The sequence below is a fragment of the Papilio machaon genome, chromosome 11 (assembly GCF_912999745.1).
Source record: "Papilio machaon chromosome 11, ilPapMach1.1, whole genome shotgun sequence".
NCBI classification, from domain to species: Eukaryota; Metazoa; Arthropoda; class Insecta; order Lepidoptera; family Papilionidae; genus Papilio; species Papilio machaon.
Window position 1 is genome coordinate 6,396,384 of NC_059996.1, and position 22,423 is coordinate 6,418,806.

General features: G+C 33.6%; 1 protein-coding gene across 1 annotated transcript; it reads left to right on the forward strand.

Moving 5' to 3' along the window:
- Window positions 1–7,289: 7,289 nt before the first annotated feature.
- On the forward strand, window positions 7,290–11,590 carry LOC106711532 (toll-like receptor 7). Its single transcript, XM_014503870.2, has one exon. It carries the CDS (start codon window positions 7,585–7,587, stop codon window positions 11,494–11,496), a length of 3,912 nt encoding a protein of 1,303 aa, XP_014359356.2. The 5' UTR covers window positions 7,290–7,584; the 3' UTR covers window positions 11,497–11,590.
- Window positions 11,591–22,423: the final 10,833 nt, after the last annotated feature.

Below are 22,423 nucleotides of genomic sequence, written 5' to 3' on the forward strand. Positions count from 1 at the left end.
GACGTGCTTCCGATATCCGTGACACACGTACCACGCCCTTGGTCTGACATCAGATAGATGTAAATACTGAACAGCATGATTCAGATAAAAAAGTCAATGATGCTTTCTATTTAAATATGATTGGTCTCATGGCATTAGAAGCTATAAATCATTTGAGTTACGACATAAAATAGTTCCCAATCACTCGTTTCAGGAATGCGATTTACGGGAGCTAACTGCTTTTAAGAGTTGCCAAACCGGTTTATTCCGGTTAAAACCAGAATAGGTAGGAATAGGAAAACCGGTAGGGTAATTATGATAGAATATATTAGTAGTAGAGTATTTCACAGAAAACTTACCTAAAATAATCAACTATTGAAGTTCACTTTCAAATTTCTCAATGTCGAATTCTTATGATTATTATAGCCGTGAGCTTTTTTTATAAGAGAAGGGGGCAAACGAGCGGCGGGAACACCAAGGTGATCATCTACACCCATGGGCATCCGCAACACCAGAGGAATTGCAGAGCTTCTCAAAACTTCCAACTGTAAACTCTCTTGTCATTAAAATAAGGAACTATGTGCCTAGCACGAAAATTTGCGAGAAAGAGTTCGTAGCGCCCCTTTATCGGGCTGAAAATGCAACGACTTTTTAACTTGACGTGTTCCTAATAGTTTTGTTAGTCACAATTTAGGATTTAAATTTCATTAAAAGTATGAAACACGTACTTAATTATATATTTAAGAATTCGCTATCATCATGCCAAACTTATACAACCACGTACATTTAATTAGTTAAATAAAAATAGTACGTGTACAATCGATTTTGAGTCCTGATAGCGATAATGTGGTACGCGTGCCCCAGACGTGACTGAGCTTGTCACGAGTCGAGTTACTGCCAGCAGCTTTAAGTTATTCTACTATAAGTAATTGTTTTAAGGTTACAACTGTGTTGTTTGTTAGTAATCAATTTAATAGCTTTTCCCGTGACCTTGAAATAATTGAGAGAACTATGTAGAGATTTGTACCTTAAGCTTTTGTACAAATAGTAATTAAAAAATTAGTATGTTAAAAGGTTGATAAGATCTGTTACTAGTATTATGTAGCCTGGTTTTCATAAGGAAAGTAGGTAACGCCTTTTAGAATACTAACACTCTAAAAAACCTTAATAGTTGTGTGTTATAATCGCATTGATTCGTGTAAAAACATTGAAGTATAATAAGGATGAATGGACCATTAGACTAATACAGAGGATTTTTTCCTTCACATACCCCTAAAGCCACTCCATTTGGACGATATCCATGAAAGTTTCCCTTTAACACTCCAGTTAGAACTTTATCGTTTTTATTCACTTCGCCTTTATCAGCTAAAAGAAGCCTTTTGTCACTTTAATGACGGTATTACGTCAGCTGTAACAATAAAATTGACAAATACCTCTTCCTCGCAATGGAGGGATATAAAAATAACTAATCAAATAGTCTCACCGTGACTTTGAGAATATAGCAAATGGAAATTGACGGCATTATTAGTCTTGCACGGTAACAGCTCATCGAAGGGCGTATTTCAATTTCGTCTAATGCAAATTTAATACGCTCCCTACGGCTGTAAGGGTTCCAAATCGAGTTTCTTTGTTTTCATCTACGAAATTCGCCCTTCCTTAGGGCGATTTAGAGTAAAAAATTTAAACACGATGTGATTGTATAATTGTTAAGCTAATTATTCTAGGGTAGAGCTAAACTGTGACATATTAATCTATATTAATTAAAGTTTCTTTAACTGCTTGTGTTTATTGTCAAACAATGAATTAAAAGGGGACGAGAAATTATGTATATGTCAACTGTTTTCTAAAAATGTTGATATTTTTCAGTATCATTGAAAATAAAAATAGGTAAAGGTTGAAGTCCCATGAGATGAATCGATTTCTCATGAGTATACCAAAATAAGAAACTAAAGTATCGATCCTATTAGAGATTAATGGATGGAGCTGAAAAAAAAAATGAAAATATTTAATGTAAAGTTTTTTGTCGCCTTTATAAGAAAAATTTTTAACCACATTTGAGCGTCTTTTTTCTCTTTAATGCAGAATAAAAAATTTAGATTACATTTGAAATATTTGCAAAATTAATTGAAAACTTAATAAATAACTATTCAAGTAAAATTCATTTTGTAAATGAAATTAGTTTTTATTTTTTTATTTTTACAAAGCATAGAAATAGATATTGTAAGATATTTGATGCAAAAGTATTTTTAAAAGAATTAAACTAACAGCGAAATAATGAATTTAACTCTACTTCATAATAATCCTCGCTGTAGTATTAAACTCAAACCGAACGTAAATAAACAAAAATGTCAGACGTTCCGCAATAACCGATGGAAAGAGACTGCCTCGAGCAGCAGCGCACGCTTCCTTATAAAACCTTTTTTGAGACTACCCTCAACAGTCCTAACACGGCCTCTCCTGACTGGAGGACGTCCTCGTCCTCCTGTACTTCTTTGCAACTTTGCGAACCATACGCACGACGTTTGCATAGTTCGTTTACAACAACATAGTGAACCATAGGCACGACGTTTGCATAGTTCGTTTACAACAACATAGTGAACCATAGGCACGACGTTTGCATAGTTCGTTTACAACAACATAGTGAACCATAGGCACGACGTTTGCATAGTTCGTTTACAACAACATAGTGAACCATAGGCACGACGTTTGCATAGTTCGTTTACAACAACTTAGTGAACCATAGGCACGACGTTTGCATAGTTCGTTTACAACAACATAGTGAACCATAGGCACGACGTTTGCATAGTTCATCTACACAAATGACTTCAGCACATGACATAGGCACGACGTTCGCATATCATGTGTCATCTACATGTGCGTAACATAGGCACGACGTTCGCTTATTACACACATGTCAGATACATAACTACTCGTATAACATAGGCACGACGTTCGCTTATTATACGCAAGTAGTATCACACAATCGTTCGTATAACATAGGCACGACGTTTGCGTGTCATACGAACATAAGATGTCTCACCGTTAAAAAAGAAAGCAGAGCATGTCTCGGGAGTCAACTCCCCTCACCGTGGCACCATGTAGGGCAAGCGTCCCGCAGTCCGTCCTCTACATGATATTAATGGCAACCCGCAGTTTGTCAGTCCTGAAAATACCCTAGAAGCATCTCCTGATACAGAACGTCTCACATTCCGTTCACAATCTCACTTCTGCAGTTGGGTATCCCGCAGTCTACGCAACGCAGAGCATCTCGACAATACATGGACAAAGCAAACTGAACTAATAAAGGGCATCAATGACTATTATGACATAATGACATACGTCTGACTCAGGTAATGGCTTAACACGCCCAGCGCAACCGACTAGCCTTACAAGTTCACTTTAAAATGAAAAAATCATGTTGGTATGTAACGTGTTAAATCTTGCCACGACTCGGCTTTACCTGACCCTCACTAATAAACTGATCGAGGTATTCAAATTCAGTATTTAGTAAAGAACACATCTTTAAATTAAATGAAAAGTCTGATGTTGACTTATTTGGCATCAAAACTTGAAATATAAAAATATTGGTTCGATCTTACCGCAGTACAAATTGAATAGATCGCGTCCACAATCCTGTCTGCTGTGAAATACACAGACAGCGCGTGAGCCTCACTACTCACATATTCCCATGCAGAATACACGGCTTGGTCCACGCTACCCTTGTTTCGCGAACACTGGTACGACTTTGATATCGACTCAACTTGCTACGACTATAACAATTATCACGGTAACGATCTGACATTTTTCTCTTTGCATTTATTTTTTACGAAAATGCAAACACAAACACAGAGTGAGCAAAGTGGATAGAATCACGTGGATCCTATCCCACTTCTGATGTAAGATATTTGATGCAAAAGTATTTTTAAAAGAATTAAACTAACAGCGAAATAATGAATTTAACTCTACTTCATAATAATCCTCGCTGTAGTATTAAACTCAAACCGAACGTAAATAAACAAAAATGTCAGACGTTCCGCAATAACCGATGGAAAGAGACTGCCTCGAGCAGCAGCGCACGCTTCCTTATAAAACCTTTTTTGAGACTACCCTCAACAGTCCTAACAATATGTTACATTTTAATGTTTCATGATAATCATTAATTTTTTGTAAAAAAAAATGTTAAACAATTAAAGTATTTTTATGGCAAATATTTCTTCCTATAATTCTTATGTTTAACATGGAATATTCCCCACTACTTGTATAGTGGAGGTTTTGTATTGTTGGAAAATGACTGGATGTTAGTCCGGAAATCTTGGGTCTAAAGATACGGATGTCGATTCTATGGAGCGATATGGATAACAAAATGTTGCAAAGGCTTACATTCAACCAAATTATTTATTTATTTAAAGCATGTACAAAAATTATAAGAAAAAAATACGTAAAAAATATTCAATAGTTGTCCTCTAATCTATACTGGTATATTGAAAACGATCCCGTAGTTTAAGTTTCATATTAAAATCTCTTTAAGGGTTGTTCACGAATTTTTACAATAATTAAATGATTAACTGGAAATTAAAAAAAGAATATTTAAACAATTACTGTCACATTGTTAAAAATGTAAGTATTGTATGTAAAAAAAAAATTCTTGTGCCCGCGCAAGTTAACTCCTAACGTTTCCAAAGAGGGATGTTTTCTGCATTGTATATTTTTTGTTGATGTTATAATGAGGTCAACACTTTAATGTAAGGACGAGTAGTTCGCAAGGAGGATCGAAGTCGAGCACCAAATTTGTTTATTCGAGACCTCTTCAGCTTTTTGTAGGAAATTTATGGATTTCTCAATACAATTTTGTGTACTTCAGTTGAGTTATTATTGAAGATTATAAACAAAATTGTAAAAATTGTTTTATACAAACAAAAAAAATTATTGTAGTTAAATTAGAATATAATAAGGAAAAGATTTCTACTTAGGTCTTTTAAACTTAATTAATATTTTTCATTTTTATTTATCTGGACTATCTGTATGGAATATCGGAAAATACATATTTCGCGAACATGTTGTGTCTGCTTTATTTTTATCTAATATTCATGTTTTAAAATATTTGTCTGTCCCTCTATCTATCTATCTGTCTGTCTGTATGCTGATGTACGCGGGAGTATTATAGGATACGTTTTTTCTTTATTTCACATTGATGAAGTCGCGAGCAACAGTTAAATAATTCCAATTCTAATTTTCGTAAAAATAATTTTTATATCGGGTGAAGTTAACACCTAAAGCTTAAGGATCATTTTTTTATCACAAATTAAGATAAAAACAATTGAAAGATTTTTTTATCGCTGCCAAAAAAAACGCATTAGTTGGGGTCGATGTGATAATGCTTTGTTTAAGCAAAATATATTTTCACGAAGAAGATAAGGAAAGTAATCCCATCCGGTGTTATGTTTAACCCTTCAGGTGAAGACGGCTTATCGGTTCTTTCACAAATACTGGGAACAATTGTTATGACGTCATGTTTACCACAACTTTGGAGATGAGTCAGTTAGCGTAAATATTCAATTCCAGAAAAAATCGTTTTATCCTATTCTTTGTATAAAGTTTACGTTCACACATTTCCCAGTAAACTTATAATATTTTCCCATACGATTTTTTGAGTTTTTAAGCGAAATGTGTCTTTTATTTGCAAATTTTTTTTCGGGTTTGTTCCCGATCTTTGTGCTCTTGTCACATATAATAATAAACCTTGAACTGTTGAACTGTGTCCTAAATTATGGAGCCCAACAGATCGTTATCTTTTTAAATAAAAAAGATGATTTTAATAATAAGAAAGAAAAAAATCGAAACTTGAAAGAAAAGAATTAACATTAACGCATACAGATTGTTATAACAACGGAAGCCTACCCTGCGTGTCTCAGACATGACTTTTCCATTCTTTCTACTCTGCGTATCGTTACAGATTTCAACTGTTCGTATAAAGACAGTTTCACATTGTCTACAAAAATAATAACATCAAATTAATTGTATTTTATGCCGTATACCAACATACTAGATGTTAACAAAATGAAACATAAAAGAAAAGAAAAGAATTTTTTTTTAAATCTATTCCCTTTCTCCATCCCTTTTTTTCATATTTAAGTCGTAAATAGACTCATTTATTTAACACAAAATGCTTATCACTCTAAGTCGTAATATGCCGTTTATATTACTCGTACATTCTTATAGACAGTACATGTCATAACAATAATAAACTTTCGATAAATTTTATCAAGAACACATTCAATGTAAAATAACCGCAATCACAGTTTTAACTATTTTTCTTTTGTAACAAGTGAAAACATACCTTTATACTACGGTGGAATATTTTAGCTAAATTTGAAATTTTATTTCGCACGAAAGTTAGACATTAAGCACTGTGTCAGTTAAATTCGAGAGTGCTTTTATGAGCGTATAGAAGTGATTTATGTAAATGGGTCGTTCGCTCTGAAGGAATCTGTGGAAATCCCCTAATATAAGTATTGTATGTACCTACAGCTACACAGCTCAGTAATAAAGTTACGCCTATCGTCTTACGATGGCAGGAACAGACGCCGTAAACGTCTAATTAAATATTAAGGACCAAGGATCCTTCCTTTACTTTGTTCTTAGAAGGTTTCTAACAAATTATTTACTTGACTTGTTTACTAAATACGGTGTATTTTTTGTTATAATTAAATTTACATTAATGTATTGTACTGTATAAACGTTTTCAACGAATTTTAGAAACATTTAATACAAGCGCCATCTATGGTGGAGTAGTCAAATCTAATGCAATTTTGCCTAAAGTTTTTACACGTTTGTAATATTTAAAATAATATTTATGGCAAATTTAAATACATATTATTGCCTATTATATGAATATAATTAAGTAAATATTGAACAAAATGGTGTTTCTTAAAAAGATAATTATTCAAAAACAATAGAAAAAAATAGATTCCATTTTCAAAAAACATTCCATTTTCAAATGTAACTAAATGTTTTAATGTATAATTTTTAATTGTAAGTTCGTTTTTTTTTTAAAACTTACGTTTAAATGTATTAAAAATAGTAAGTACTCAAAGCTTTTTCGTGTATTATTTAAACGTTCGTTGTAATGCATTCATGTTTCGACGAAAACTTTTGCAGTAGCTTCCATTCCTCACTAGATGGATCTGCCTGCTTGAGTTAGAAATGAGCTTATGCGGGGAGCGGGTGCAGGGTGCAGGGGGACTAAGTTGCGCGTTCCATCGCCACTTCCATGAGTTAAGCGCTCCGCTTGACAGTCGCAACCTAACCGCGCCGCGGACAGGACGTACCACAACCCGCGCTGGTATTTATCACACGTTGTGAATATTTAATAGACACAAAAGTTAAATAAAGTGTTATCGTAAGAGCAGGGATGTTAAAATTTAAATTAGCATTTATCTGCGAACTCTATATATGCTGCTGACATTGGACTTGAAGTGAAGTGAAATGTTACGAAGTTTTTCTTCATCAGTTAAACGTGCCATGTACTTTGTTTCGGAAATGGTGATATCGACCCAAAGGGAGTGTTTATGAGACGTTTGTTAGTGAAATGAAAAATCTGTGATAATGTATGCTATAGCGATTGTACTATGTGCGCTCCTGCACGCCGCATGGACTGTGCAGTACGGCTCGGACAAGTGTGCCCGAGTCTCCGGCACTAACGTGCTGTGCAAAATACGGACCCTCGACGGCGACGGCAGCAGCATCACCTCAGTTAACTCCGATACTAGTATTTTATCAGTAGAATGTAACCACCTGCTCCTTTTTGAAAGTTCACTTCGCGCTCACTACTTTAGTTCAGTTGAGTTCCTTAGCGAGTTGTCCATTACTAACTGCAAGCTGTTACATATACCAGACTACACCTTTCAAGATGTGAGCAAACTAAAAAGGCTAAAAATTCGTTCGAAGAATTCCGAGTGGAGCCCTACCAAGAATATGGAAATATCTCTGAACGCGTTCAATGGATTGTCGGAACTACATTCGTTGGATCTTGCTCAAAATAACATAAAGTTCGTTCCTTCCGGAGTATTTTGTTCGCTGGAGAATCTGAATGTATTAAATTTAACGAACAATAGAATTAGAACAGTCGGCCAAATTGGTTTTGGCCAGGGCTGTGGTTCGGGTTTGCATACTTTAGACTTGAGCTACAATGAAATTAAAACATTACCTGAGGAGACGGAGTTACTTAAATTAAGAAGTCTGCAGCATTTATATCTACAACATAACAACATCAGCGACATATCGAGCGAGGCGTTTAATGGTTTGACCTCATTAAGAGTATTGAACATATCACACAACCGTCTACATACATTGCCTGAAGGACTATTTTCCAACGCAAAAGAATTACGAGAAATATATCTTAATGAAAATTCTTTATTTGAATTAGCAAGAGGAATATTTCACCATTTAGAACAACTAATCGTTCTAGATTTATCAAGTAATCAATTAACAAGTAATCATATCGACGACGGCACTTTCAAGGGACTGATCAGATTAATAGTTTTAAATTTATCAAATAACGCCCTCACAAGAATAGATGGAAAAACATTTAAAGATTTATTCTTTCTACAAATTTTGAATTTGAAAAATAATTCCGTTGGATATATTGAAGACAACGCGTTTTTGCCTCTTTATAATCTTCACACGCTTAATTTAGCGGAAAATAGACTTCACACTATTGATGAGAATTTATTCAACGGTTTGTTTGTGCTAAGTAAGTTGACTCTGAATAACAACCTACTTGTCAATATTGATCGAAAAGCTTTCAAAAACTGCTCCGACTTGAAAGAACTGGATTTGAGCTCTAATCAACTAATGGAGATACCCGACGCATTGTGGGAACTTCCTTTCTTGAAAACGCTCGATCTCGGCGAAAACCAAATATCCGACTTTAGAAACGGCTCCTTTAAGAATTTAAATCAATTAACTGGATTACGCCTGATTGATAATCAAATTGGGAATCTGAGCGTAGGCATGTTTTGGGATTTGCCGAGTTTGCAAGTTTTAAATATTGCGAAAAATAAAATACAGTCTATAGAGAGAGGTACATTTAGCCGCAATGGACAACTGGAGGCTATACGATTGGACGGAAACTTCCTGTCGGACATCAACGGTGTGTTTGCGACGCTCGCCAGCCTGCTCTGGCTAAACCTGTCGGAAAATCATCTAGTGTGGTTTGATTATGCGTTTGTGCCTAGTAATTTAAAGTGGTTGGACGTTCACGGTAACTTTATTGAACACTTGGGCAACTATTATAAGTTGCAAGATGAAATACATATAAAGACTTTAGATGTTAGTCATAATCGTATTGTAGATATAGGGCCTATGGCCATTCCTAATAGTGTAGAATTGTTGTTTATAAATAATAATTATTTAAATAATATTCATGTGAATACGTTTTTCGACAAAAAGAATTTAACTCGTGTGGATATGTATGCAAATGAAATTGTTAATTTAGAGTTGAATAGTTTACGTTTATCTTCAGTGCCAGGTAACAAAACATTACCAGAGTTCTATATCGGTGGCAACCCCTTTCAGTGTGATTGTACAATGGAATGGCTACCGATAATTAACAATATGACTGCCATGAGGCAGTATCCTCGTGTGATGGATTTGGAAAATGTTTTGTGCAAAATGACAAATACACGTAGTGGAACTCATGTGCCCTTAACTAATCTTAAAACAACGGACTTTCTATGTGAGTATGAGACTCATTGTTTTGCTATATGTCATTGCTGCGACTATGACGCGTGCGACTGTGAAATGACTTGCCCTCACAACTGTACTTGTTATCACGATCCATTGTGGAACACTAACGTTGTTGATTGTTCCGGACAATCATCTTTGGAAATACCAAGTAAAATACCAATGGACGCAACTGAAGTATTTTTAGACGGTAATAATATTAAAGAATTACAAAATCATGTATTCATTGGACGACAAAAAATGCGATCTTTGTATGTAAATAACAGTAATGTTGATAACATTCAAAATAGAACGTTTGCTGGTCTTAATTCTTTAGAAATTCTACATCTAGGTAATAACAAATTAAAAGATTTAAAAGGTTATGAATTTCATCAGCTCAGTAGTTTAAAAGAACTTTTCTTACAAGATAACCTTATTAGTCATATCGCAAACATATCGTTTACTTCGTTAAAATCTTTGGAAGTTTTACGTCTTGAGGGCAATCGACTTGTTGATTTTGGTGTATGGATTTTTAATAACAATCCAAATTTAAAAGCATTATCTCTCGGTAATAATTTGTGGTCTTGTAAGTGTCGTTATTTACAAGAACTAACAGCCTATCTGGCTGAAAATGCACAGAAAATCGTTGATATAACCGACGTATGGTGTTGGAACGGAGATGCAAAGCCTCCACAGAAGAAGGAATTAAATTTAAACGGCACAGCCTGCAGTGATTATTATGCCGATAATTCAGTTATCGGAAACATGTTAGTCTCTAACTACGTTCCCATGATGGTGTCGACTCTCACTGGGTTTATGTTAATTTTATTGGCGCTTGTTGTATTATTTCTTTTTAGAGATTCTCTTAGAGTGTGGCTTTACACAAATTGTGGCATTAGAGTATTCTCATTTGCTGGTACGTTTGAAGAGAATGAAAAATTATATGACGCTTACGTTTGTTATAGTCCTAAAGATGAGGAATTTGTCGTGCAATCATTAGCAACTGAATTAGAAAACGGTCATCCATCGTACCACCTTTGTTTACATTATAGAGATATCATAAAGAACCATAGTGAGCGCGATATCCTCCAACACCATGCCGAGGCAAATCAACAATACATACAATGTGCCCCGCCAGTTGTCGAAGCTGCGGAGGCATCTAAAAGAATAATACTCGTTTTAACAAGAAATTTTATGCAAACAGAATGGTCCCGGTATGAGTTCCGACAAGGGTTACACGAAGCGCTTAAAGGGTGCATTTATAAGTTGGTGCTAATAGAGGAATGTTCGGTAGTGGCGGACGCGCTGCGCGACCCGGATTTACGACCCTATCTTAAAACGGGATCGCGCCTACAATGGGGTCAAAAAAGGTTCTGGGAAAGGTTGAGATACATGATGCCGGATGTATCGCACCAGAACCATAAGACGCGAAGTCAAGGTTATAGAAAAAATATAAATACGTATACGTTAGATTCTTCAGTACCTAATGGGAATCGCACGTTGTCTTACCCTGACAAATCTCCTGTGTTAGGGATCGCGGGTCAGGGAGCGAGCGCACCACCCGAATATAGTACGGAGGTTCGACAGTCACCTTCGGCTATTAGGCAAACGCAGGCCGTGGCGTACGGTCCAGACGGGAGACCTATATCAGATCATATCTATTCGTCGATCGACTCAGACTATTCCTCGCTAGAGCACGGCATGACGGCCGGCAGACGGCGCGAGCTGCGTCAGTGGCCGCCGCCGCCCCCCCTGGTGGACACGGGTAGCACCGTGCAAGCTTACCTAGTCTAGAGGGCCCACGCCCAACTTCCAGTCACAACTATGTAAATATGTAGATGTTTATATTAGCTCGCTGTAAATATTGTAATTATTAGTATTAAGTGCTATACCAAAATTTTAATTAAGAGAAATTATTATTGCCTGTTCGTTATCCTGTGAATAGATTTCATATTAAAATTTTAAAGACTGCTGTAGCATATGATTATTGTAAATAGCAAGGACAAGTGATCGTATTAAATTAATATCTGTAATATGCCGTTATTTATACACTATGAAAATAAAATGATGAAGATTTTTAAATAAGACTTTTATTCTTATCAACACCCCTTTATGTCTAAGAAGGCATTACATAAAATTACAAGTTATAAAGATTTATATCAAATAACATTTACATAACACACAATATACAATTGAAATAATAAAGGCCATATACTATAGAGATTTAGAGTAACTAAGAAACAAAAATTTATCTTTATGACATATATTTAAATCACCGCATGAAGTCTTTTTTTAAATATTGGTTCTTAATACTGCTCACATTATTGGCGCAAATTGTAATAAGTAGAAAATAACTTATTCAATACATCAAATATTAGTAGAAACTGTGCATAGAAGTTTACATTTGCATAATCAGAATAACTTTTAGTTTTCAATTTACATAAGTTGTAAACTTTCACGTTAGTTGACAAAATGCAAATTATTACCAATGAAACTCTTTACATTTGAAATAGTAAAAGCCTTATAAAGTGAACATTACTTACATTATGTCATTGTAAGAGAGCTCTCATTACATGAAGATTTTTGTAAACATGGATCATAAGTGATATGATCCTTCCGTACGATTACATAGAGTTGAAAGTTACTTCCATAAAAAGGTTGACGTCACTATAGAAAATACACACTAGTTTAGTAAAACCTTTTAAAAAACTGATTTTTTAAAGACCAGACTAGATAATTAAATATAGTCTGTATTGTTAAAGATAATAAAATAAACTTTTTCTTTAAAATAAAAGGCAAGTTATATTTTTACTTACATTATAGCTTTTGTCAAAAGCTTGGTAAAAACTGATGATAACTCAAAAGAAACACAAGTTATGTTATTGTTCACTCGTCATGTTACAAAAATGCACTTGAATTCCTGAATTGACTCTGTTCAGTATAAAAGTCATTGTAACGTAATTTTTATAACATATTTTATTTATTTTAAATATTATAATATACTACATGGCTTGTAGAAATATTAAAATGGTTCTATTTGAAATGAAAGGAAAATCCACTGGGAAAAGTTCCCGCATGGTGCACGATGCATGAATACATAGCTATTGTTTTGTAAAGAACAACAAAAGAACTACGCTTATTGTGAAATGCTAGGAATAGTGCGGTATTTAATTAAAACTACAAATTTGACCTAATTTAAAATGCCGTATACATGATATATAATATAAATAAAAAACAACATATTTAATGTTGAGATTTGTATTTATTTTTATATATTTCATTAATTATTTGTTTTGTGTTTTAGGATGTCAAAGAAGGTTTCCCAAAAAATTAAGATTTTAGAGATAAAATTGTTTAATTATTTTGGAAATGCGTACTTATTTTATCATGGGGTTCATTAAATTTAATGAATATTTTTACATTATTTTTAGCAATTTACGCTTAATTTTTATTTCGAAGAAATATTGATCTGCAAGTTGCAATGTTCAAAACTTTTCCTTGAATTTCACAACCAATATTGAATTTCAGTGAACATAAATTAAAATTTATAACTATTCATTGAAATTGGTGAAGCCAAATTGAAATAATTTGCCATAATCGGAAATTTACTTTGGCTCCGGTCCAACACTGGGAACCTCTTCCTGTTTTATAGAGAAACTGTTCAGAATTCGCTCCTAGTACAAATGAGTCATCGCAGCGATTATTATGTGGACAAGGCGGTTAAGAAGGTCTTCCTGGACGTATCTAAGAATACAACATTCTATTTTGAACTTTATTTTCATAGTGCTACAATACGTTTTACAACAATCAGGTTTCTGAGTACTTGGATTAATTTACTACAAGTGTTTTGAAACGGTAGGCTATATTTAGAGTTGACAAATTAAAAAAAAGTTAAAAGCACTTGCGTAGAGTAGGCAGAGGCAACTGTTGTCTATTTTGCAATGTCTTTTTGTTTGACAATAAAGTTTTAGGGCGTAAGTTATATTTTGCGTCTTTATTTATTTATTTATTTATTTGGTTTATCAACTAAAGTACAAGTGTTCATACATCAGTTTTGGACACTATTACAACAGGTTTCAGGTAACATGTAATTTTTAGTAGCTTAGAAATAGCAGTAGTAGCCTTTTATTTTAGTAGTTTAGAAGTAGATGATTGGTTGCATGTTAATGATTTGAATTACGTTACTGGTTCTGTGTTCGATATTTTGTTAAATAAAATAAAGTCCAAATTGTCGTCGAAAGTAGGGATATATAATTTTTTTTAATCATAGTAAAAATATAGTATTTTTTTTACTAATCTGTCGAAAATTCATAATTATTTTGGTTTAAAACTGAATTGTAATGTTTATGTGATCGTGTTATGAATTCAACTTATGAATTTTAATTTTAATTCATATAAATTTTCAATAAATGTATAAGTTTAAATTTCACAAAAATGTTAATGGTAGAATGACTATCAAATAAAAGGGACCACACTACCATATGAAGTACATATGATGATAAATTAATAATAATAAAAAATAATAAATTGTACTTCAATTGTAAAATTACAAGTTTAGGCGCCGGTTTACAATGTTCACGTTTAGTATAAACATAAAAATAATAAGCTTTTTTCCACTTCGGTCACCGGACGCGATATCCGCCGTCGCGCGTGATCGGAGTAACCTCTCCTAGTCCAGCGGCTTTGTACAAACTCGACGCTATGACGGAATACTTAATTCACTATTAGCTCATAAAATGTGTGCTTAGAATAACAATGTACTTATAATGTCGAATTATAGTGACAGTATTATGAACTTTCGTTTGACAGTTTAAATCCGGTTACTGCGTAACCGTGGGTGTTAACTGCGGAAACAAATGAACCAAGTATGTTTGTTATCGCTGTTTTTAAAACAAATGAAAGGGATGGTAACACAGGACTTGCTTTTAGTAGTACCGTGAATTTCAACTGTCGCGAAACTGTATGACATTATTTTTATGTTGATTTTGAAAGAAGATAATAATATGCTTTTGTACAAGCTCAGAGAAAAGCGTACATAGTGATTGATAATTCTGACTACCGTTAATACAGTTAAAGGTCTTAAATCATTCTAATAAGTATTCTTGGAACGAATACCTTTAAAAGCCAAGTAATTAATTTCCAGGAAGATAAATTATTTTTTATTTTTATAAAATTAATGTCATTAGCAAACGCTTGTTAATGTGAAGTTAGAGTGAGTGAGTTTCCACTGCATCGAAGAGAATGAAAGGGACATCAACATGTTCATCTCTAGTTGTTTTGCAGTAGAAATTCTCAGTTGATATTTTATTATGTAGTTGATACATTTCTTGAATCATTTGATCCATTTCCCGCTACCTGTCGTAAATAGCGTAGTAACAAAGTATTGTTTAATTGTAATAATAAATTCGATTTTTTAAATTATTTGAAAATATACCCTGAAATTTTAGTCGTGCGAAGTTATAGACTTCAAGTTTTAGGATATTATATTTTTTAGATATTTTTTAATATTGTCATCTATATATATAAAAGAAAGTCGTGTTAGTTACACTATTTATAACTCAAGAACGGCTGAATCGATTTGACTGAAAATTGGTGGGCAGGTAGCTTAGAACCAGGAAACGGACATAGGATAATTTTTACCCCGTTTTCTATTTTTACCGCGCGGACGGAGTCGCAGGTAAAAGCTAGTTTATAATATAGAATAAAATTGTTGCAACTAAGCGTGGGAATGACGGCATCTATTTGTTGAATGAAAATTACACACTCGTGTTTGCGGCTGACAATTAACATGAATTGTGTGACATTTTACGAATCAAAATGTTTGCATACGGCGTTGACACCTGCGACAAATGTTGGCTTTACCATTTCGGATATGTCAACAAAGCTGTAAATTCTCTTAAAACTTTATACGACACGTCCGTCTTTAGATGATGCCTAAATCTTTTCATATAACGTAAATGACAAATATAGCACGTGATGTTTGTTATTTATTTCATTGTTGACAATTTATGTTCGCCCAAATAGCAGGACCTTGTCATGTCACGAAGCAAGTTTTGGTCTTCAATGAAAATACCGCATTGAAGAGAGGAATCAGACCAGGAAACCAGCGTTAACTAGACTTTCCAAATAAATAAAAATAAATTTATGCCGAGCAAACTATCGCTTGACGAGGTTGCTATCTCGCGTTTTGTTTTGTTTAAAAAATATTGAATTAGTTTTTTTTTTCTTTTTGTTATTTTTCTTACTGTCATTAGTATACTGTCCGCGAGTTCGCTTCTAATACGATATTTGACAATAAAATTTGTTCCTCTTGAACATTAAGGTTGTACTTTCACCTGACATTATAATGCCATTGCAAATCTGTCATAGTCTAATAGTTTGTGGCTTCAATTGGTTGCTTTCACTTCGAAAGAAATTACTCTAGATTTACACTTTGCTCACACAAACTTTTTTATTACCACAAAAGTATCGAGCTCGAGTCTTTTTGTACGAGTATCATCATTAGTCCAAATATCTCAGTCAATAATTCTATTTTTTCGCAAGTATTATATCCACAACTCTTGTTTAAATTGTTTTTTTGTATGCTAGCAACATTTAGTTTATTTTTTTTTACACTCGACTACTTTATTTACACAGTAAAAGAAGTTCGTAAAACTACAAAATATTTTTTTAATTCCATACGGCACTAAATCAATGCGGCCAACACCAAACGGCAGAGGTATATTTTGCCACGTCAACAACTAAGTAAAACAATTGGCCATAAAATCCATCGTACGTGTCCCTCACAAAAAGAGAAAGCCCCGGGGTCCATTCTAATGTCCCGTTTCTAAGAACATTATGTCTTATTTAAGACACGACAAAATAAAATCGGTCGCGCCGAAAAAATAAAGCGAAATGGGCCATAAATGCCCGATGGAGCTAAAGACAAAAGTCATGGAGCTACCAGTGCAGAAATATTTGGGATGTTGTAAAACGCGTCTCAACTTTACTGCGACATTGTATTGCGTCTGTAGTGTTTTTTTTCGTCATTACTGTTTTGACAAGAGCTTCTGTCTCATTAAAAGGCATCCGATAGATATTTAAGTTCGGTAATGTTTCACTTCGCATTGTTCGACTTGCTACCTGTTTTGCGCTATTGTAAATTTGTGAAAGGCATTCAGTTACTACTGTTTGGTATATCCTTGACAAAGATATCTTAGTAATTACTTTATTCTCTGAAATATACATCTGTTGTTTATAGTAAAAATATTTAGAATAATAAGAGCAAAAAGGACAAACACCATAATAAATAGAGAGGTACTCATCTTTTGATCTTCAAAGCCTTCAAAACAGGATAGTTTGAGATCTAAAGTTATAACAAATTGGTACCATAGATATATTGGCATCTCACACCCGTTATTTATTTCCGGAATCAACAATCTTCACGATTAGATAAATAAACATAGACGAAGATTCTTCGAAGAGTATTCTCACAGATTAAAAATGATATTTTATTTTTATCACGGACGTAACTTTTTAATTTACAACTAATTCATACTTTACTGGTTATCAAGAATCACATATAATTAGTAACCCATTCGCACGCATTTGTGTGATAGCGTCGGCAATTATAGGACAAAAAGTTCTGAAAGGGGTATATTTTTTATTTTTAGTTTTTTGTAGCACGCTGTCGGCGTATTACAAATGCAGAATCGCCAGACCAGAACCAATGCTCGGCTCGAACGTACAAACACCAAGTTTTATAGCGCAGTAGCGAGCTTCGTGACGTCCTGTTTACAACCCCTCCCGCTCCAAACGTTCGGTAGCATTCGGTCGACATGAAATAAAATTTAATTTGCCCATTGTCTGTTTTTTCCCCTATTGTCTCCTCCACTTATGCGTCCCTTATTAAAGGCGTTAGGGAATATTCTAACACATGTCTTTGTCTATTCATAGAGTTGGTTTATTTGAAAAGTTCGGAAATGCTTGTGTCCCATTGCGTCATAAATCATTGGAGTACTCCTGTTGCTCGGCTACCGAAGTTAAAGTTAGGCCGTTCGTTTTATTATTCTTTTGTTTAAAACTTTTATTGGCGCGGCCATTCCGAAAACTAATTTATTCAGGGCTCTGAATGGTAGCAGCCTTGAAACTTACGCCTACTTTCCAAACGAGGTCCAATTTGCTTCTTGTTTTACGTTTTTTCTCAATTCTATTTTTTATCTAATAAAACGGTAAATGCTTTTACGATAGCAACCTAATCGTATATTAAGTTTGGGAGTCCATTTTCTTTTCTATCGTTGCGCTGAAAATGAACTCAAATAACGAATTCATTTGCTTAATGTATATAAATTATGTATGCTTAAATATTCCTAAAGCAGTATTTTTTAGAACAAAGTTTTTATTGTATTCAGAGTGAGCCTATTAAACTTTTATTAATATACAAAGATATAAGCATAGGTGGGCACAGTTAATCAAAAAGTTAACTTCGTTAATCGTTAATTCGTTAAATAAAAATTTAACTTCGTTAATCGTTAAAGCGTTTAATTTACGAAAATTTAACGCAAGTTAAAGTTAACAGTTAAAGTTAATTTTTGTTTGTATTACGAGTATAAGGCGCAAGCGGGAAATGGCCATACGAATAATCTCCGAATCGTATGGACCGATTTTGTCGAGACTTTCAATACAACTTAGGCTATTTTTTTTTTTACTGCGCTTACGAAATCTCGGGCGATCGCTAATCCTATTTATAGTTTAGTTATATAATATACTAAAATAAAATTTAGACAATAGGAGCGATGTACTAATGCCTGTACCATAATAATGACATAGCATGCACTAGTTACACACACTTATATACTACACTGACAATGATGGACAATTGACTTTTTCAGTCAATTTTTTTATCGACAATCCCACGTCACGGAATTAGAGAGCTAACTAAATTTGGACAACACAAATTTTCTATTAAACAGTTAAGACATGTGATAATATTAAAAAAAAACAATCAAAACTTTTGTGCAGTATTTACATTTATCTATTACTATTTGCACCCGGATATTCCTTTGCTCATACTCTAACAACTGAACATTTAATTTTATGTATAATTTGGTAATATTTTTTTTTTAATTTAGCTAAGGACCCACGAACAGACTTATCATTTTTTACGTACTTTTTATTTATTAATATAGATTTATTAATAAAACTTCTAACATCAGAGGAAACTTATTATAACATTGATAAATAAACTATATAACCAATCCAGTGATACGTCTCAACACATCAAACCATACAACTGAGATGCCTTCGATAACTTCTATCATCTAATGATCTATCGTTCGATCTATTGTTATATGTTAAATCAAGTTAAATTACTCTCAGTGTATAGAAAGTTACACGACATAACGAAAACAACCGATCGCGGGTGATGTCTTCTCTCTTTCTTATCACCTATAAAATCGTTATAGTTGATTAGTAAGAATATGTTTTGAATTATTTTCAACGACATTCGATTAACTTTAAAATAAACTTTCGATATACGTAAAAAAATCGATGTCTTTTTGTAAAGGTCACTTGTGGCGACATTTCATATATTAAAATTAGTATAACACAGTTTAACATTATTTCACTAACATAATTATTTTATCTTTTTCCTCATTCTTTCTCGTTTTGTCGTGTACTTTTTTTGTAAACAAACAAATTATCTTCACTATTGTCTTTGCACAGCGCACGTGCATCCCCGACTATTAGAAGGGTTGGGGCCATAAATCCATCGAGTTCGTTATCGTATTCTCTGTGCGGCTGTCCATTTGATCCTTTGTTCATATTTTTAAAATGTAAAATTATTTTTTGTTGACTATGAAGAAGCCCCAAAAAACAACACAAACATACAAACGACGGTAATAACCACCTAAATCCCTTTTGTTTTTGAGGAATGTTTATTGCGTGCACATTTCGTCTTTCGAATTTTTAAATTTATTTTTCATTGTTTGTTTCTTATCTACGCAATGACAAAAAAATCCTATTTGTACGCTTTTTCAAATGAACCATAAACTATTTTTTGTTGTCTTTAAACTCCAAAATTAAAATAAACATTTTGTCTGCAACAAAGTTTAGTTGTATTTTAGATACGACGTTGAAGAGTAATGCGCTCTCGATTATTTTGATTGCTATTCAACGCAGAGTTTATCTTTTTTAATAGATTTTGCGTCTCACGTATAACAATTATTGTATTAAGAGTAAAGTGTTTTCGAACCTTATGTTGATTTTATAACAAAGTCTTGTTCTAAAAAAGTGATGTTAAATAAATGAATACCAGTTTTAATGTGAAAAGTATTTTTATTAGAAGTCCAAAAGCAGAAAATTTATAATAAATCTTTTTTCTAATTTTTTTTTTTTTCCTGCACTCTTTGGCTGCTTATCGAAATGTACATATGTAAAAGGGAGACTAATATTGTTCCAGAATTTCTATTTGTTTTAAGTTACATTGAAGTAATGATAGTGAATAAGTTTTTTTTTTCTCTTTTCTTTAATATTGTTTTAAATACCTTGCATATTGAACTTAGGACCCGTTAATTATACATAATTTTAACTTCTTTTTATGCCATAGTTCTTATATTATTTATTAGTTCTTATCTTATTTTATCTTTTGTAATATTGAAATTTTTATTTATCTTTATATATAAATATTTATGTTTGGTTATCCACCGCTGCAACTGACGTGCGGATAGTCGTGAGGGTTTTCGCGGAAGATCAGCGCTGAGTGTTCCAGAGAGGAGCACCCAGCATACAAAGCTGAGGGAGGACCCTATCCGGTCAGCATTGCAACGTTAATTATAAATGTTTCTTTATGCTAGTGTAATTTTAATTTTATTCTGTTTTATGTATTTATAATTATTTTGTAATATGTTAGTTTTTATTGCGTTGTAATGGTGGGAAGGATTAAATGTTATTTTATTTTTATTTAATAAAATGTAATAAAGACTTTTCGAGATATTTGTGTAAATGTGAAATAATAAATAAACTTTGAAGGTGTCTAGCGCCTAAACTTCGCAATATTTGATAGAGGTAAGTTTGTTTAAACCGTCACTATTTTCTAACAAGGATTCTGTGGTACTCTTTTGATCACGTCTATCCCGGCTGCTCGGTGTATTGTATAACATGCATCACACTCGCTCGTTCTCGTTCTCTCTTGTTCTCGGTCACCATTAGACTCGCCGACGGTCGCCGAACATAGCCGAACTTACGAATTAGCCTGATGCATAATTTAAATAAAATGACAACACGTCAATAAGTGTCTATTGTAACAATTAACGGACTAAATTAACGGAAGTAGAATTTAACGGAAGTTAACAAGAGCGTTAACACTTTTTGAATTTAACTTAAAAGTTAATCCGTTAAGGAAAATGTTAACTTCGTTAATTAACGATTAACGGATTAACGAGTTAATGCCCACCTTTGGATATAAGTTTTATCAAAGCCGAATAACAGGCACATCATTCACGACACAGTTACGGCAGTCGTATTAGGCCAGAAAAAAGTCCACATTAAAATCTTATCGATGCTCGTTTAAGCACCGTCTCGCCCGAAATGGTTATTTAATTTGAAAAAAAAAAATATAGAACTCTTTCTACTCCAAGGTTCTGGTTATGACTGTCTTAATTACCGGTTTTACAATGATTTATTGTACAACGCGGGAATAATTTTTAAAGTCAGATCCAATGACGTATGACTCTCCTAGAGAACAGGTTGGGACGCCGCCGGCTAGAAGCCAACAAATAAGTCGCTTTATAACTTTGCTGTGTAGCTCTGTTTTTATGATTTAATTTTAATATAGGTCATCATTTTTAAAGCAGAAAGGAGAACTTGAATACGTAATGATTCATATCTATTAAAATACTTACCTCATCGAATACATTCTAAACATCTTGGTAAAATCTAATCTAATATATAAAATTCTCGTGTCACAGTTTTCGTTCCCGTACTCCTCCGAAACGGCTTGACCGATTCTCATGAAATTTTGTGAGCATATTCAGTAGGTCTGAGAATCGGCCAACATCTATTTTACATACCCCCCCCCCCCCATTTTTTAACTGCGCGCGGACGGAGTCGCGGGCGACAGCTAGTATTATATAATAAAGGAAATATTCATTGTTTTCAGTTAATAGCCATCATTATTTAAAAATAACAGTTGTAAGCAAGGAAAATATAGGTTGTTTTTCTTATAAGAGAATGTGTACCTCCGCGATTATCGCTATACGTTAACATCGCAAAAAGCAAAGGAATTCCTGATGCGTTGCGATCATAGAAGGTAAGAAACCAATCGAGGAAACGATGAGAAAGTTACATAAATAATTTTGGAATTCCTGACAGTTGCTAAGAGCTACTGGTATTTACACGAACGGTAGTGTATTAGTAGTATCACAAGATAGGTTACAAAAGCTATCGAACCTTCTGAGCACAAACTTGGTTATAATTTTGTAAGTCACTCGCAGAAACATTTTTTTTTTTATTAAATTGTAAGTAGTGTAGAAGTAATCATTATAGATATTTTTATTTGATATATAATTCTTTAATTAATCATAACCAACCTCATTAACCATCAAAATGGTTGCCACTTTCATTCTAATAATCTCGAGGGCGTCAAAAACGTGAGTCATGCATGTCAACTCCGCAGTGTCACGAATCTTATTAACTTTGTGGAGCGTCGCGTGCAACGCTTGCTCTGCGCCCGCGCCGACTCCGG

Bases quoted from the DNA above. Each gene is read 5' to 3' on its own strand.
- LOC106711532 (XM_014503870.2), top strand. From the start codon at position 7,585: ATGTATGCTATAGCGATTGTACTATGTGCGCTCCTGCACGCCGCATGG.